Genomic DNA, 15,358 nt, shown 5'->3' with positions numbered 1-15,358 from the left:
GTGTTTACTTACCAGTTGAGCTCTGTGGAGATGCCCCAAGAACGTCATTCCCTGGGGAAACACTGCACCCTGAATTGTGGTTATTTTAAGACATTTGCTTATTGGCACCAAATTATTTGCTTTACCTCTGGAGAAAGCTCTTCACCTGTGTGACACACCGGCTTCATTGTCTGAGGACTGATCACTTGATGGTGGAGAGCAAATAAGCCCTAAGCCACTGCTCCTGCTGCCAACCAGAGGACAAGTGCCGAGGTTTGGGTCTCATGCCTCCACCCCCTCACCTGCTCAACCCTATAACTTTCAGGCTGGACAGCCCTCCAGCCAGGCCAAAACCACCCAGCTTCGTGCTCCACAGGGTCCCCACAGAGACAGCATGGGTGAGTGTAGGGTTGGATGGAGGGGATGGGATGGGATGGGATGGGATGGGATGGGATGGGATGGGATGGGATGGGACCTCTGTGTGTGGCTGCAGCTCAGAGGCTACTACTTTGCTGTGGGGTCTGTCCTCCCCACACCCTGGATATCCTGGTGCTGAGTCCATTGCCTTGTCTGTGCCTGCTCTGCCCTGGGCTGGGACTGGGGCAGGAGCCTGCATGCTCTGCTATTTCCAGGTTGTACCAGTGTAGCCCTGAAGTGCCACACAGACCATTTTACAAGTTTCCTATTTACCATTCTTTGCAATTTTCAGTTCTCCAAAGAAAGTGTTAAATAATCTAGAGTAGAAAAGGGATTTTTTAGATTTTCCCGTTGAATGTGTGATATTGACCAGGTATCCAGATCTGGAGGTCAGATGCTCAAAAGCACATTGCTGTCCCGAGCAGAACACCCACAAGAGGCTGATCCTCCATTGCATCTCCTTCCTATGCAGACTTTTCATGACCAGTCCCAGGGGAAGGGCTGGCAGTGGGGGGAGCATTTCTTCCCTGGGGGCCTCAAGGAAAAATATCTTTAAACATGTGCCTAAACACAAGTATATCAACACACCAAATGTTATGTAGGAACTGAGAAGTGAATCAGCTGGACTGAAGTGTGTTTAAAAGACTTGCTGCAAAACTGTAAGCAGCACGATAGATTGGGACATCTCTGAGCATTCCCAGAACGGGGTGTTTATCTCTAGGGTGGCTGCAATTCCACACAGTGGTTCCAGGCTGGCATCCATGATCATTTTCTTTCTCAGGCATCCCAGAGAATGGTGCCAAACCCAGGTACCCCTGGGAAATGCAATAGGTGTTGGCTTTGCTTGGTTTTGAACAGTGAGGGATTCACATCAGTAATCTGCCAGATGAGCTGTATGTGTCTTATCAGGAACAGAATTCCCCACAAGCAGGCAGGCAGCTCCACAATGTCCCACTCTTTAGGAATCATGACAAACTTTCTGTTATTTTACTTAGGTTGAATACTGCAAAAGGTGTGCTAGTTTTTCCTAGTGCTCTGAACCAGAGCAGACCAGACCACAGCTGTCCACATATGGAAATCTTGAAGTAGCCACATAACCAACATAACCACAGAAAAGGCATAATTTACCCCAGACCCACCCTAACTCCTGGAGGTCTGTGCTGCCTTTCTTTGTCATGCTGCTTGCACACACACAGCCCTGCCTGGTTCCCACCCAGACCCCAGGGTCTTACTGCCCACAGCCCCAGGGCAGTCCCAGCTCAAACCACTGCTGAGGTCCCACCTCGAGGGCTGTGTCCAGTCCTGGCCCCTCAGTTTGGGAAGGACGTTGAGACACTCGAGCGCGTCCAGAGGAGGCAACGAGGCTGGAGAGGGGCTGGGAACACAAACCCTGTGAGGAACGGCTGAGGGAGCTGGGGGTGCTCAGCCTGGAGAAAAGGAGACTCAGGGGTGACCTTATCACTCTCCACAGCTCCTGAAAGGTGGCTGTGCTCAGGTGGGGGTTGGTCTCTTTCTCCAGGCAGCACTGACAGAACCAGAGGTCACAGTCTCAAGCTGCGCCAAAGGGAATATAGGTTGGATATTAGGGAAAAGTTTTTTACAGAAAGGGTGATAAAGTTCTGGAATGGCTGCCCAGGGAGGTGATGGAATCACCGTCCTTGGATGTGTTTAACAAAGCCTGGATGTGGCACTGGGTGCCAGGGTTGAGTTGAGGTGTTGGGGCTGGGTTGGACTCGATGATCTTGAAGGTCTCTTCCAACCCAGTGATTTTGGGATTCTGTGAATGTGTCATGGGAGCATGGTGGGAGCTGGGAAGAAAGGGGATCCCTCCCTCTGTGTTCACCCTGCTTGTTATGTCTAGTCCAGAGTCTTGAGTTTTACAGAAATTTCTGATTATGGACACTTTGGGTTTGGACAAGGTTTTGGCAATTCTTTGGTCTCAAATACCACTACAGCAGGTGCCACCACTAATGACTCCTGCTAATGTGTATAGGACAGCTCATCTAAATGAACTTGTCTATATGGGGCTCATGGCTCTGAGGGAGCTCTACACAGAGTTTTATTTTCCTGTTTTACTCTGAATGGGATTAGTGGCTTTCCAATAGAAGAGTTATGATCTCTTTCTTCCAATGTCTTCCCATTTCAGCTACCCAGTGCCTTTGTCTCCTGCTTTTGACCTGCCTGCTGGCCCTGGCAGCATCTTTTCCTGATGTTGACATAAGAAACTTGTACCTCCTCAATGGCACGATGGATGACATTATGAATGCTCCCCCAGAGTCCTCCCAGCTCGGTAAGTATGGCCCTGCAACAGGAAGAGGCTAACAAGGTCCTGATCAGTCAGATCCTACAGAGCCTACATCCTCACCAGCCTGCCCACACCTCTGTCACACCAAGGAAGGACTTAATACTGACCTGAGAGTGTCTTACTGGAACAAGAGTAACCTTAGGGTCCCCCTCTGCTTGCTGCCTGTCTCATCTCCTGCATGGCATTCTTCTGTCCATAAGGGACAGAAGAAAAGCCCAAAGCTCAGAGCTCACAGGATCCCAGGAGAAAGGACAATTTGGCAGCAAGACCAAGCCCAGAGTCTTGTGGGCCATGTGCTCTTCCTTGGAGAAGGGTTAAAGATGCTCCCAGTGTGTTTTGAGGACATGGAGAACAGTTCCCATCTCTGGAAATAACAAGGTCAGTGGATAACTGAATTCAAGGGAGACCTCAATAGAGAGAGGAAATAAATGAAGTTAATACAAAGAGTTTAAGCAGTGGCACTGGCACAGGGCAATCAGCCAGGTGATGGCACAGAGTAACCTACAGGTATGAGGAGCAATGAGGAAGCCTTGAAGAAATGCTCAGGAAAAAAAAACACAGAGGCTGTGGGTGGGATATGGCACAACAGAAAGAGCTGATTCCTTTCCAAGGGAAGAGAAAGTGTGCTTGGCAGAGGAGCTCAAGGTCCAAGTGTCTGATGCTGGTTTCAGATCACCTGTCAGGAAACTGCCAGCAAAGGGAGCACCGAGCATGAGACAAGAGTTCAGCAAGAACTGAATAGAGAAAGTCTGAACAGAGAAAGAACGTGTGCTCTGGGCTCCACAATGCTCTCAGAAGCATGGTGTGATTTTGGGGTTGTCTTTTGCAGGGAGTTAGAGTTGATGACTCTTGTGGCTTCCTTCCAACCTGGGATATTCCATGATTTTGTGATCTCTCACCTACAGCACTGGTAGCGTGCTCTGAAAACAACAGCAGCATGAATGCATGCCAGAAGAGACAGGCCAGCATTCCAAAGTCTTGACTTGGAGAGGAGTGCTTCCAAAGGGATGGGGTATGAAGGCAGAAAGGAGCAGAGGCAGACTGCCTTGCAGCACAAACATGAGTGAACAGCTTCATGTGGCTGTAGTAAAAGTAAATGCCATGGTAGGAAAGTCCTCCAGACCATGCCACATGAGTGTTTCCCACTCCACACAGGTAAAAAAGAGAGTCAATATCAAAATTCAGAAAGTCAGAAGTCTGGCAGGCAGAATGTGTCAGGAATGGGCTTATGCAGAGTGCAAGAGGCTTAAGTTAAACACTTAACAAGGGAGGAGGTGAGACAGTGCCAGATGAGACTGAAAGAAGGGAGCAGGTATTTGAGGATGTCACAGCAGCAGCTGCAGGATTGTCTTTTTAAGAGAGGGGACAGGAATGGCTTTTGTGATTCCATAAGCCTGTGACTGATCCTTCTGATTTACAGCCATCAGTGGATACAGAGATGTCCTTGCAAAAGAATTTCATTAACTCATTCTAAACCATCCTCTCTTCCAGTAACACCCTTCAAATTCCCTTTTGAGCAGACACCTCTCCCAGCTCCCAGCAACTGAGCCAGTTTTTCTGTGTCTGCTCTCGCATTTCTTCCCCCTCTCTTTAATCCCTCTTCTTCCCAAGTCCCTAACTGCTGCTGCTGCACTCTAACAACCATCTTCCCAGTGTTGCCACCGCCATTAGGGGTTTTTTCCTACACAGTATGCCCAAATCCATTCCACCAAAAAAGCATCAGCCTCACTCTAACACCATGTAAATTCCCCCAAATTACCAACTTGCTGATATCTGAAATTGGTGAATTGCCCTGGAATTAAGACAAGTAACAGAAAAATATCATCTGGAGAAGACTGAGCTCTCCTAGCAGGCTTTTGACATGTCTAGTCCCCACACTCACCCCTGTCTCCTATGTTAATTTAGATGATGGTGATGGACACGTCCGACAGGCCAGGGACATCGCCCACCACCCACCTGTGAGCCATGGTGAGTCTGCATCTGCTGGGGGGTTCCACCATCACTGGGCTCACCAAGAGCTCTCAGACAACTTTCCCATGTCTTACACGTGCACTGGCTCCTGCCAGGAATATGCTGATTTTCTGATGGGCTGCAGAGGTGCAACAGCTCACAACCTCAGGGGACTCTGCTACCAGCTGTGTCCTGGGCTCAGTACCTGATGAGGTGCTTTTGCATGGGGAATTTTACAGATAAAGGTCCAAACTGGAAAGTGATGCTTCATTACTGGGAAGTGGTGATTAGTCATGTTCCTATTTTCACTACACAGTCGATGAGAAGACTGGATGTGACAGAATTACTGAACTGGCTGAGTCAGCATTAGCCCATAAGGCCAAAGATAGGTCCTGCCTGGCTGGGGACAACTGGTGACAGAGGTACTGGGAGTGGAGCAAATTCCTTCCAGTGGAGCAGTGTGTAGGTACATTCAGCTGTTTGCTGTATGAGGTACAGACACTCTGGAGCATGGAAAGGCCAGAATCAAATGCAACAAGTCAGGAAGTCTCATAAGAGCTACATTGGTAAGGCCAGAGAACAACAATGGCTTTGCCCTGTTGAGGTCCCAAGGACTGATTTAATTGTTAGAGATATGGATGCCATGGTCACCCTCTCTGGGGCAAAGCACTAAACTTCTGTGCTGTACCAGCAAGTGACTTTGTCCCCCAGATTTGCGTTTTTCTGTGGTGATGCATCATCTGCATGACACAGGCAAATCACTGAGACTCAGACCACCCTGGATGAGGGTCCTTGGGTGACAGCGATGCCTGGCTTGGTCTCACCAGACATTTTCACAGTGTGTCTCCATCAGCTTGAATCCTGTCCTAGGAAGATGTGAAGCTCAACTCTTGCATTGATCATGCCAAGATTTTGATTTACTCCTGTGAGCACATGGCAGGAATGCAGCCTAAGAATGTGTGTACAAAAGGACGTAGACACAAAAGAAATACCCCCCCAAAAAAACATCCCTTTCAGAGGGATTTAATAACCAGCTCTTCTTTCCAGCCTCAGGTTGGCCCAAGGACTGCAGTGAGATTCCCCGTGGAAGCCACAGCGGCGTCTACATCATCCAGCCCAAAGGGCTCCACCACCTCGTGGTGTACTGCGAGATGAACGTGACCCACGGGGGCTGGACCGTCATCCAGAGGAACCAGAGGGACACACCGGTCACCTGGGCCGAGTCCTGGAGCACCTACAAGTTTGGCTTCGGGAACGTGCGTACCGAGTACTGGCTGGGCACCGAGTACATCCACCAGATTGCCAAGCAGAAGGTCTACCAGGTCAGGTTTGTCATCCAGGACTCCGCAGACAACCTCAGCTTCGCAGACTACAACCTGTTCAGCGTGGAAGACGAGTCCCACGGCTACCGGCTGAGGCTGGGCTCCTACAATGGGACAGCTGGGGATGCCATGACCTCAGACAATCCCAACAACATGCATGACAACATGAAATTCTCTACAAAGGATCAGGATCAGGACACTTACAGTAAGAACTGTGCCTACAGCTATGAGGGCGGGTGGTGGTACTCATCGTGTTACTCCGTGCGGCTGAATTACAAGGGAGGCATGACATGGGGCAACCTGTGCAAGGGGAACTGCAAAGCCTCTCTTATCCTCATTAAACCAGCTTCATATTGTTAGTGCTTCTTCCTCCTCCTGTCCACAGTGGACGCTCTGCAAAGGCTCTGCATGGCCAAAGAGTGTGAGCCTCTCTGGAGCAGAGTGAGGAGCACAAGGGTAGCAGGGCTTTAATGAAATGCCACTTTACAGTCCCCCTCTCCAATTGCAGACTCCCCTCTGCTCAGCTCCGTTCCCCTGTGCTTGCCAATGATTCCTTGTTATTATGTTCATAATCAAGAATTAAAAAAACACTTGTGAAATTTGTGGATTCCACATATACCTTCCCTGTAGGAGGAAAACACATAGCCCTGGAGTTACATCAGGGTTTCCTTGTTGCCTCCAGAACTCACAGAAAGCAAAAAAGCTGCATGCCCCAAATTTCCATATACTCTGAGCCTCTCTGCAGTGTTTGATAAAGCATCCAATAAACATGCTTGCTTGAGCTCATTCTTCAGTAACAACATCTGTTCTGTACCTCTGATCTTCTCCCCTGAGACCCAAGAAATCCCATGTCAGGAGTCAGGACTGGAGTCTTGAGGCTTATCATAGAATCACAGCCTGGTTTGGGTGGGAAGGGACCTTATAACCCATCTCATTCCAAAACCCCTGCCACGGGTAGGGACATCTTCCACTAAACCAGGTTATTCAGCCTGGAGAGAGAAAGCCTTGAGTGTTTCTCATGGATATAAGAAAATTAAACCCAGTTACACTGTGATAAAGGCCCTGTGATCTGCACAGCATAGGGAGGGGATCCACAGAGCAGCTTCAGCTTTGGTGTTGGCTGTAAGAGCAGCTCTCCTGTGCCAGGGTCAGAAGCTGGTAGAGCAAGGAGACATGGCTGTTAGAGGGGTCCTGGAATCTTTCTTCTAGGTTTCTGAATCCCTGCAAACATTTAGTGACCCTGTGGCAGCAGTTCCTGGTCCAAGTGGGGACAAAGGGGCTGCACAGACCAGCCGTGACAGGGTGCCCCTCTGATACGGTGCCCCGGTGACAGGATGCCTCTGTGACAGGATGCCCCAGGGACAGGGTGCCCCGGTGACAGGGTGCCCAAAGGGACAGGGTGCCCCGGTGACTGGGTGCCCCGGTGACTGGGTGCCCCTGTGACAGGATGCCCCAGGGACAGGGTGCCCCAGGGACAGGGTGCCCCGATGACAGTGTGCCCCAATGACAGGGTGCCCCAGGGACAGGATGCCCCAGGGACAGGGTGCCCCGGTGACAGGGTGCCCAAAGGGAGAGGGTGCCCCTGGGACAGGGTGCCCCGGTGTCTGGGTGCCCTGGTGACAGGGTGCCCCAGTGACAGGGTGCCCCAGGGACAGGGTGCCCCGATGACAGGGTGCCCAAAGGGACAGGGTGCCCCAGGGACAGGGTGCCCCGATGACAGGGTGCCCCAGGGACAGGATGCCCCAGTGACAGGGTGCCCCAGGGACAGGGTGCCCCGATGACAGGGTGCCCAAAGGGACAGGGTGCCCCAGGGACAGGGTGCCCCGATGACAGGGTGCCCCAGGGACAGGGTGCCCCAGGGACAGGGTGCCCCTGTGACAGGGTGCCCCGGTGACAGGGTGCCCCTGGGACAGGGTGCCCCACGGCTCCCACCCCTCCTGAGCCAGTGGGTAACAAGCCACCAGGCTGTTACAGGGCAGGGCGGGGCAGTGCCGAGTGAAACCGCGGTGGCAGCAGGAGGGACTCGGTGTGCGGGGGGGCTGCGGCTGCACAGCGGGGTGCACAGGGTGTGCACTGAGGGTGCAGAATGCACAGAGCCCGATGCAGGATGCACAGAGCGGCGTGCAGGATCCGTGCAGCGGGGAGCAGGTTGCCCACAGTGGGTGCAGGTTGCCCAGAGCGGGGTGCGGGATCCATACAGCGGGGAGCAGGGTGATCACAGTGGGTGCAGGGCGCCCACAGCGGGTGCAGGTTGCCCGCAGTGGGTGCAGGTTGCCCACAGCCCACAGTGGGTGCAGGGTGTGCACAGCGGGTGCAGGTTGCCCAGAGCGGGGTGTAGGTTGCCCACAGCGGGTGCAGGGCGCCCACAGTGGGTGCAGGGTGCGCACAGTGGGGAACAGGTTGCCCAGAGCGGGGTGCAGGTTTCCCACAGTGGGTGCAGGTTGCCCACAGTGGGTGCAGGTTGCCCACAGTGGGTGCAGGTTTCCCACAGTGGGTGCAGGTTGCCCAGAGCGAGTGCAGTTTCTCAGAGCAGGGTGCAGGTTTCCCACAGTGGGTGCAGGTTGCCCAGAGCAGGGTGCAGGTTGCCCAGAGCGGGGTGCAGGTTTCCCACAGTGGCTGCAGGTTGCCCACAGTGGCTGCAGGTTGCCCAGAGCAGGGTGCAGGTTGCCTACAGCGGGGTGCAGGTTGCCTACAGCGGGGTGCAGGTTGCCCAGAGCGTGGTGCAGGTTGCCTACAGCGGGGTGCAGGTTTCCCAGAGCAGGGTGCAGGTTGCCTACAGCGGGGTGCAGGTTTCCCAGAGCAGGGTGCAGGTTGCCTACAGCGGGGTGCAGGTTGCCTACAGCGGGGTGCAGATTGCCTACAGCGGGGTGCAGGTTGCCCAGAGCGGGGTGCAGGATCCGTGCAGCGGGGAGCAGGGCGCGCACAGCCGGGAGCAGGGTGCGCACAGAGGGTTCGGGTTGCGCGCAGCGGGTGCAGGGTGCGCGGAGCCAGAGCAGCGCCTGTGTCCCCGGCCGGGGGCGGCGCGGTGCGGAGCGGGAGCGCTCCGTGCTCCGCTGCGGCTCCTTTAAGACCGGCGGGGGCGGCGGGCGCGAGGCGGCGCGCGCGGCTCCCGGCGGCGGGGGCGGGGGTCCCGGTCCCGGTCCCGATCCCGATCCCGATCCCGGACCCGGCCCATGTCCCGGCCCGCGGCGCCGCCCGGCTCCCCGCGCCGCCTCGGGGCGCTCAGCACGGCGCAGCTCCGGGCTCTGCTGCAGGACGAGCCGCGGCTGCAGCGCGCCGCCCGCCTCAGCAGGAAGGTACGGCCGGGGGCCGGGGGGCCGGGGGCCGGTGTCCCGCAGCCGGCAGGGTCGAGCCGTGCGCCACTCGCTGCCCTGGGGCTGTCCCGGTGCGCAAGGTGGAGCCGCCCGCGGCCCGGGAATTGGCACTGCGGGGCCGGGTGTCTCCCGCCCGCCCCGGCTCCGTCGCCCGCTGCCCTTATCCTGACGCCCGTAATCCCGAGGGCTCCGGAGGAGCCGCAGAGTCCACCGGTGGGGCGGGGGAACCTCCGCCCTGGCGTCCCGGCCGCGGCTGCGCGGGGCTCCCGGTGCCGAAGCCTCGGGCCACCAAACCCATGGCCACCAAACCCCGTCCCCTGCATCCCCGAGAGCCGATGAGGCCCCGGCCCCTCGCCCGCCCTCCAGCCCGGTCTCGTTTTCCGCAGCCGGGATGAGCCCCGCGCTCTCCCGGCTCCGCTGCGGAAACGGGCGCGGGTTATTGTGGAATCGCTCTCGGCCCGATTTCAGCGTCTTCCCTCGGTGGCCCCGAGTGCAGACGTGTGTGCGCAGCGAGGGGAGGGTGCGTGTCCCTTCCGTGACATCCATGTCCTCTGCCGAGCGCTTTCCCTGCAGAGGGGCTGGGCAGCCGGCGCTGAGATTGCCGCGGTCAGGTTTAGCCAGCCTGCGTAGCCCGGCTCCAGCCGCTGCATTCCCCCGGGATGCACCCCCTTTCCAGGCAAAGCAGAGGGAAGGAGACAGTGCAGACAAAGAGGGTTCACCCCCGATGGACACTGCCCCCCGCCCAGCAAGGTGGTGGATCTGACTGGTTCTGCCCATTTCTCTCATTGCTGACACACGCGGCCCCGATGCCATTCCCACAGTTCCAGAGCCTACAGCTGGAGCGGGAAATGTGTTTGGCTTCAAACTGCACTCAGGCCAGGGTGAATCTGTCCCTGCGCCCACGGCTGGAGGATGGGAAGGCTTCCCTGGCCATCAAGTACCAGGAGCTTCAGGAGATCCGAGAGGCATGTTGGGACAAGCAGCAGCGCCTGGGTGAGTGGGGTGCAGCCTATGGGCTGAGGCACATCCAGAGCAACCCCTGTTAATATGAGGGTCCAGGTGGGCTCAGCATTCTTGACCCTACCCCAGGGAAATGGTTCAGCCATGATCAGGAGTGGTGGGAGATGATGCTCCCTATGACACAGCAAATCCTTAGCTGGGACCGGTCATTGAATCACAGAATCATTTGGGTTGGAAGGCACCTTAAAGATCATCTCATTCCATCCTCTTCTGTGGGCAGGGACACCTTCTCCTAGACCAGGTTGCTCCAAGCCCAGTCCAACCTGGCCCTGAACAATTACAAGGATGAGGCATCCACGGCTTCTCTGGGCAACCTGTGCCAGGGTGGGATGGAAGCTGTGGTGTGCAGGTGGCTCCAGGGATGTATTTGGGAGCGTTTCAGTGCAAGGAGTGGGGGAGCTGATGCTTGTGGATGGGAAAGACAGCAACCCCAGCAGCAGGGGTATCCAGGGGAAGGTTGGCAGCCCCATCCCCTTCTGACACACAGAGGTTTACCTGGAGAAGTGGAGCCCACAAAGCGCCCTTGGCCAGCTCCAAGCCAAGCTTGATGCCTCCGAAGCAGAGTCAGAGGTGAGTTAGCTGAGACCCCTGTGCTGTTATCCCTTCCTTACCAAGAAGTGCTTTCCATGCCCTCCCATGTGCCAGGGCCTGCAGAAGAGCCCAGGGTCCAGCGGGTGATCCTTCTAGTCCCACTGTCCATCCCACAGGCACAGATAAAGCAGTTCCTGGCCCAGGACCTGCCCCTCGAGTCCTTTCTGGAGTCCTTCTGCCAGAGCCGCACACGCTCCCACGTCTGCCGGACACAGCTGGAGAAACTGCAGGAGCTGCTGCAGAAGGACCGGGTGCAGAAGGACCAGGTGCAGAAGGACCAGGTGCAGAAGGACCAGGTGGGCAGGGACCCTGTGGGCCCTGCGGGGTGCCCAGGTGCCCCAGCTGGCATGGCACCAGCCCGCCTTGCCCCCTTGCAGAGTGGAGTAGCCCCCAAAGCCTTTGATCTGTCCTACGGCTTTGTGCCTGCCTTCCTCATCCCCTCGGAGGCTGTTGTGCCCTTTCCCGTGCCGGCTGCACCTCCCAAGCATCATCTCCCGGCCCTGGGACAGCAGCCAGCATCTCCGTGCTCCGAAACGCCCAGCCTGGGCTCTCCCCTGCGCCTCGTTGGACACATCCCCGTGCTCAGCCCCCAGCCCGGCCGCGGGCAGCAGCAGCCGCAGCACCAGGAGCAGGAGCCTCCGCACCGGTAGCAGGGCAGGGTGGGGGACGTCCCTGCTCCCACGCCTCCCGGGGGCTGGGCAGGAACACCTGGGCAGGAGCATGAGGGGTGGGGGGTGGTGTAGGCACAGCTCCAAAGGGTCTGTGGGGCAGGCACGTGGGTGGGCGCTCACAGAGGGATGGAGGTACTTGGTTGGGGCAGGTGCCGTGGCCGGGTAGGGGGTCCTGCATTTGGGGAGCTGCCAAGGGGAGGTCTCTGCATCCACAGCAGGAGGAACGGTGCCAGGAAATGGGGGTGGGTGGCTCATAGGGATGTCAGTGGGCATAGCTGGGAGGGATAGCAGGGAAAAGGCACAGGAGCACTGGGTGTGCCACATGCTTCCTAAATAAAGCCTCTTTTCATGCTCCGTTTGTGCTCTTTCTGTGCTCTGCCCTTTGGCTCTGGCTATGAACAGGCAGGGAGGAAAGAGTTACCAGGGAGCACTTGCCAGGCTTGGAGGTGACTGGCAGCCAAGGAGGGCCCTCCAGCCTGAGGAGCCCCCAGACCTTTCCTTTGCACTTGGCTCAGGACATCACTTCCCTGGAGAAGTTGAGAGCTCCTGCAACGGGTGCAGGAGTGTGCCGAGTGTGTCATGGACCAGTGGGGTGCCAAGAGAGGTGCCAGGGACCAGTTTGGCCCTGCACATGGGGAAGGCTTTTGATGCCCAGAGAAGCCTCCTGCCAGCAGCAAAGCCCTCACCCCATGGAGGGTTATACCCTGTGGCCAGCTGGGCTTGCTCACAGCTTGGCAGCCACTGGTCATGTCAGCCTGTACTTGTGTCCACCTTTCTCATCCCCTCAGGGGCCATTGTGCCCTTTGTCATTCCTTGTCCACCTCCCCCATTCCACCAGCCCTCACTGGGAAAAGTGACAGGAGGCCTGAGCTCTCAGCCTGTTTCATCCCAGGCTCTTCTGTTCCTTTCCTTAGTATCACACAATGGATGGTGAGTCTGAGGGGTGGTGTTCCCCATCCCCCAGGGTACAGCCTGGTTCCTCCAGCTGCAGCCTCCTGGGGTGCTTGTTTCCTGCTGTGGCATGTCCATTGTGCTGGTTTTAGATTTCGGTTGGTTTCAGACTCTTCTTCTGCTCTCAGAGCCTGTCTGGCTGTATAATTCTTTTCCTCTTTCCCAACTGCCTGCCCAACCTGCATCTTGCCACTGGTATGTAGACTGCTTGGAAATCATCCCAAGCAGCAGAAGCCCTGGCTCAGGCTACAAAACACCCCAAAATACAGGTCATTAGCTTGCAGTGTCTGATCACCCTCCCCCACTGAGGCTACCTGGCCTTATTTCAGACGTCAGCCCTCATTTATGGCTAATATTCCAGTATTACCAGTTAAAGCAGGTTTAAAACTAGCATAAATAGGGGACCAGCCACTGTGCCTTTATTGGCATGTGAGGAGGTGGTAGTCACTGGACTATTTGGAGTTTCACAAAGCTCCTGCTGCTTTCCTGAGTCCCACTTTGGGCTCAGCCTGGCAATGAAAGGCCTGTTTGCCAGTCGGGCTCTGTGCTCACCTGCCTGGGCTGAGCCCCAGCCACAGGCAGTGCTGGTGGGCTGTCACTGCCCTGCCACAGAGGACCAGGCACAGCACTGAGGCATGAGTTGGGGCACAAGCAGTCAAGCCACCCAAAAACTAGCCAGGCCCTTGCAGTGCATCTCCCCAGGCAGTGCCTACCCTGCACATCTCCCCAGGGCTGGGCAGCCCCAGGCTGGGTGGGTCTGCCACCAGCTCCAGGACAAACTTCCCTGGCCCTGTGCAGGTACTGAGTCACCCCAGTGGCCCCATGAATGAGGACTCTCAGGGTGAGCAGCTGCCTCTGCAGCCTGGGGAAGGTGAGTGTGTCTATGAGAGCTGCAGCACTAGAAATGACAGTCTGAGCACCAAGGTAAGCTGTGCTGCCACGGTCTGTGTCTGTCAGTCCATAGCATTGTCTGTCTATCTGTCAGTCCCTGCAGCACCCCAGGCAAGTTCAGGAAGCACTGGGCAGGCCCTGCTAACCATGGTCCTGCTGGGCTGGCCACCACCCCACTTCAGGGGAGAGAACCTTGGGATGCTTTGGGAAGCTGCCAAGCCAGGTGAGCCCCTGCCCTGGGGAAGTTCCTGCCACCCTGCAGCTTGTCCTGTCCAGTTTTCCAGTTTGGAGCACACACTAACTGGCCCCAGCTGGGTGGCTGGACACCCCAGCTGTGGTGATCCTGGCAGAGGGTGTCTGTGCACCCTGGTGCACCCTGTATCCCTGGGGATTGAGGGGTATCTGCCTGCCCACTGCCACCGACAGCTCCAGGCCCCCCACAGGCCAGCTGGGACTGGGGACAAGGTTCTGCACAGGGCAGCAGGGACCTTGGCTCACAGGCAGATGCTGACAGTAGACGGGTGACCCCCTCTGCCCCTCCTGCCTGCACAGTGGCTCTCCCTGCCTGTCCCTGCCCTGCAGGATGAAGTCAAGGAGGGTAAAGGTGCTCCTGCTCACCCTGGGGAGGAGAAGGAGGAGGAGGGGAGGTTGCCACTGGCTGTGCACATACATTTATTTCTGCTGGGCCAGGCAGCAGCCTGGGCCCAGCCCAGCCCCTCTGCCAGCTGGTGCAGCCAGAGCTGGGCAGGGAGCTGGGGGTGCCCCTCATCCCTGGCTCTGTGAAAGCCAGGCTGGATAAGGAGCAGCCCCCAGCCCAGGAGAGCCAGAGCAGCTGGAAGAAGAGGGGTGCCCCCCACTCCCCCGGGGAATCCCATGAGCCACAACCCCCAGGCAATGGGGTGCAAAAGGGGTACAAACCTGGAGTAGGACCAGCCAGGAAGGGGTGCCAATGTGCCCCCGCTGGGGCCCCTGGAGCAGGCACCGGGGCTGCTGAGGGAGGTCTATTAACAATTAACTCTATTAACCAAGGAGTGGCTGCAGGGGATGCTGCTGAAGGGAGGGGGAGCTGCCCCCATCCTCGGGTGCTGCCAACCGTAGCAGCCCTTCCCTGGGAGGGCAGAGCCACCAGCAGCAGGACTGGGGTGCAGAGTTCTGCCCACACAGGTGAGGGCTGGGGCTGTACCAGGGCTGTCCCCTCTCCCCCATCCCTGCCAGGCCAGCCCCTTTTGGGGGGTGGAGGCTGACGGCCACCCCTTACTGCTGCTCGGGACTCCCCCAGCCTGCAGCTCCCTGTTCCTGCCCCTCATGTCCCCCGCCCAGCTGGCACAATCCAAGATCTGCCAGCAGCCAGGTTTGACCCCTGCCTTTCCAAAGAGCAGGCCAGCTACTGCAGGAGGAGGCCCTGATGAGGCACTGAGACCCTGCAGTCCCAGGCTGAAGCACCCACCAGCTGAGGGGGGCAGCTCAGCACCCCAAACCTGCAGTTATGGGAACGTCAGCCCATGAAAAGGGGCTGGGGTGGGAGCGGGGTCTGCACTGAGCCTGGAAGGCCTCAGTAATGGGGCCATCAGGCTCCATGCAGCTTGTTTAAGTTTGGAGCTTAGATTTCCTTAGCTTGTACAGCATCAAATTCCCAAGTGGCTGTTAACTACGCAAATTATGGTGCTTCCCTTTGATGTCTGCTGTCAGTGATTTAAGGGTGGGAATGAGCAACAGCAAAATAACCCCTGGGGTGAAGGGTAGAGCAGTCCAGGCCTGGACGGGTGGGCATGGAATGATGGCTGAGGCCCCACCACCAACTCACCCTCGGGCAGTTCCTTTTGGTGACACCTGGCAAAACCTGGTGCCAGGGGTAAGAGAGGGAAGGACAAGCATCCAACATGAATACAATACATCACTTGCAGGCAAGTGAAATGTGGAGCCACAGGGCGAGGAAGTGAGGGGTAG

The 15,358-nt window shown here is 56.9% G+C and overlaps 2 protein-coding genes across 5 annotated transcripts; both read left to right on the top strand.

Annotated features, from left to right (window-relative positions):
- Positions 1 to 219: 219 nt before the first annotated feature.
- LOC137485599 (fibrinogen-like protein 1-like protein) lies at positions 220 to 6,759 on the top strand. Its single transcript, XM_068210153.1, has 4 exons — positions 220 to 377; positions 2,543 to 2,686; positions 4,607 to 4,669; positions 5,699 to 6,759. The coding sequence occupies exons 1-4, from the start codon at positions 374 to 376 to the stop codon at positions 6,331 to 6,333; spliced, it is 846 nt and encodes a 281-aa protein (XP_068066254.1). The 5' UTR covers positions 220 to 373; the 3' UTR covers positions 6,334 to 6,759.
- Positions 6,760 to 9,018: 2,259 nt separating this feature from the next.
- Positions 9,019 to 11,921, top strand: VPS37D (VPS37D subunit of ESCRT-I). Of its 4 annotated transcripts, none has more exons than XM_068210034.1 (5): positions 9,019 to 9,269; positions 10,109 to 10,280; positions 10,795 to 10,877; positions 11,015 to 11,194; positions 11,276 to 11,921. In XM_068210034.1, exons 1-5 carry the CDS (start codon positions 9,147 to 9,149, stop codon positions 11,546 to 11,548), a joined length of 831 nt encoding a protein of 276 aa, XP_068066135.1. In that variant the 5' UTR covers positions 9,019 to 9,146; the 3' UTR covers positions 11,549 to 11,921. The 4 variants fall into 4 exon arrangements, with proteins under 4 accessions (XP_068066135.1, XP_068066136.1, XP_068066134.1 ...); XM_068210035.1 differs by having other exon boundaries at positions 9,020 to 9,269; positions 11,015 to 11,179; XM_068210033.1 differs by having other exon boundaries at positions 9,037 to 9,269; positions 11,015 to 11,164; positions 11,195 to 11,921.
- The last annotated feature ends 3,437 nt before the right edge of the window (positions 11,922 to 15,358 follow it).

This window comes from Anomalospiza imberbis, chromosome 20 (assembly GCF_031753505.1).
Source record: "Anomalospiza imberbis isolate Cuckoo-Finch-1a 21T00152 chromosome 20, ASM3175350v1, whole genome shotgun sequence".
NCBI lineage: Eukaryota > Metazoa > Chordata > Aves > Passeriformes > Viduidae > Anomalospiza > Anomalospiza imberbis.
The sequence above is the reverse complement of the archived record's forward strand: the minus strand, read 5'-3'. Positions and strand labels throughout refer to the sequence as shown.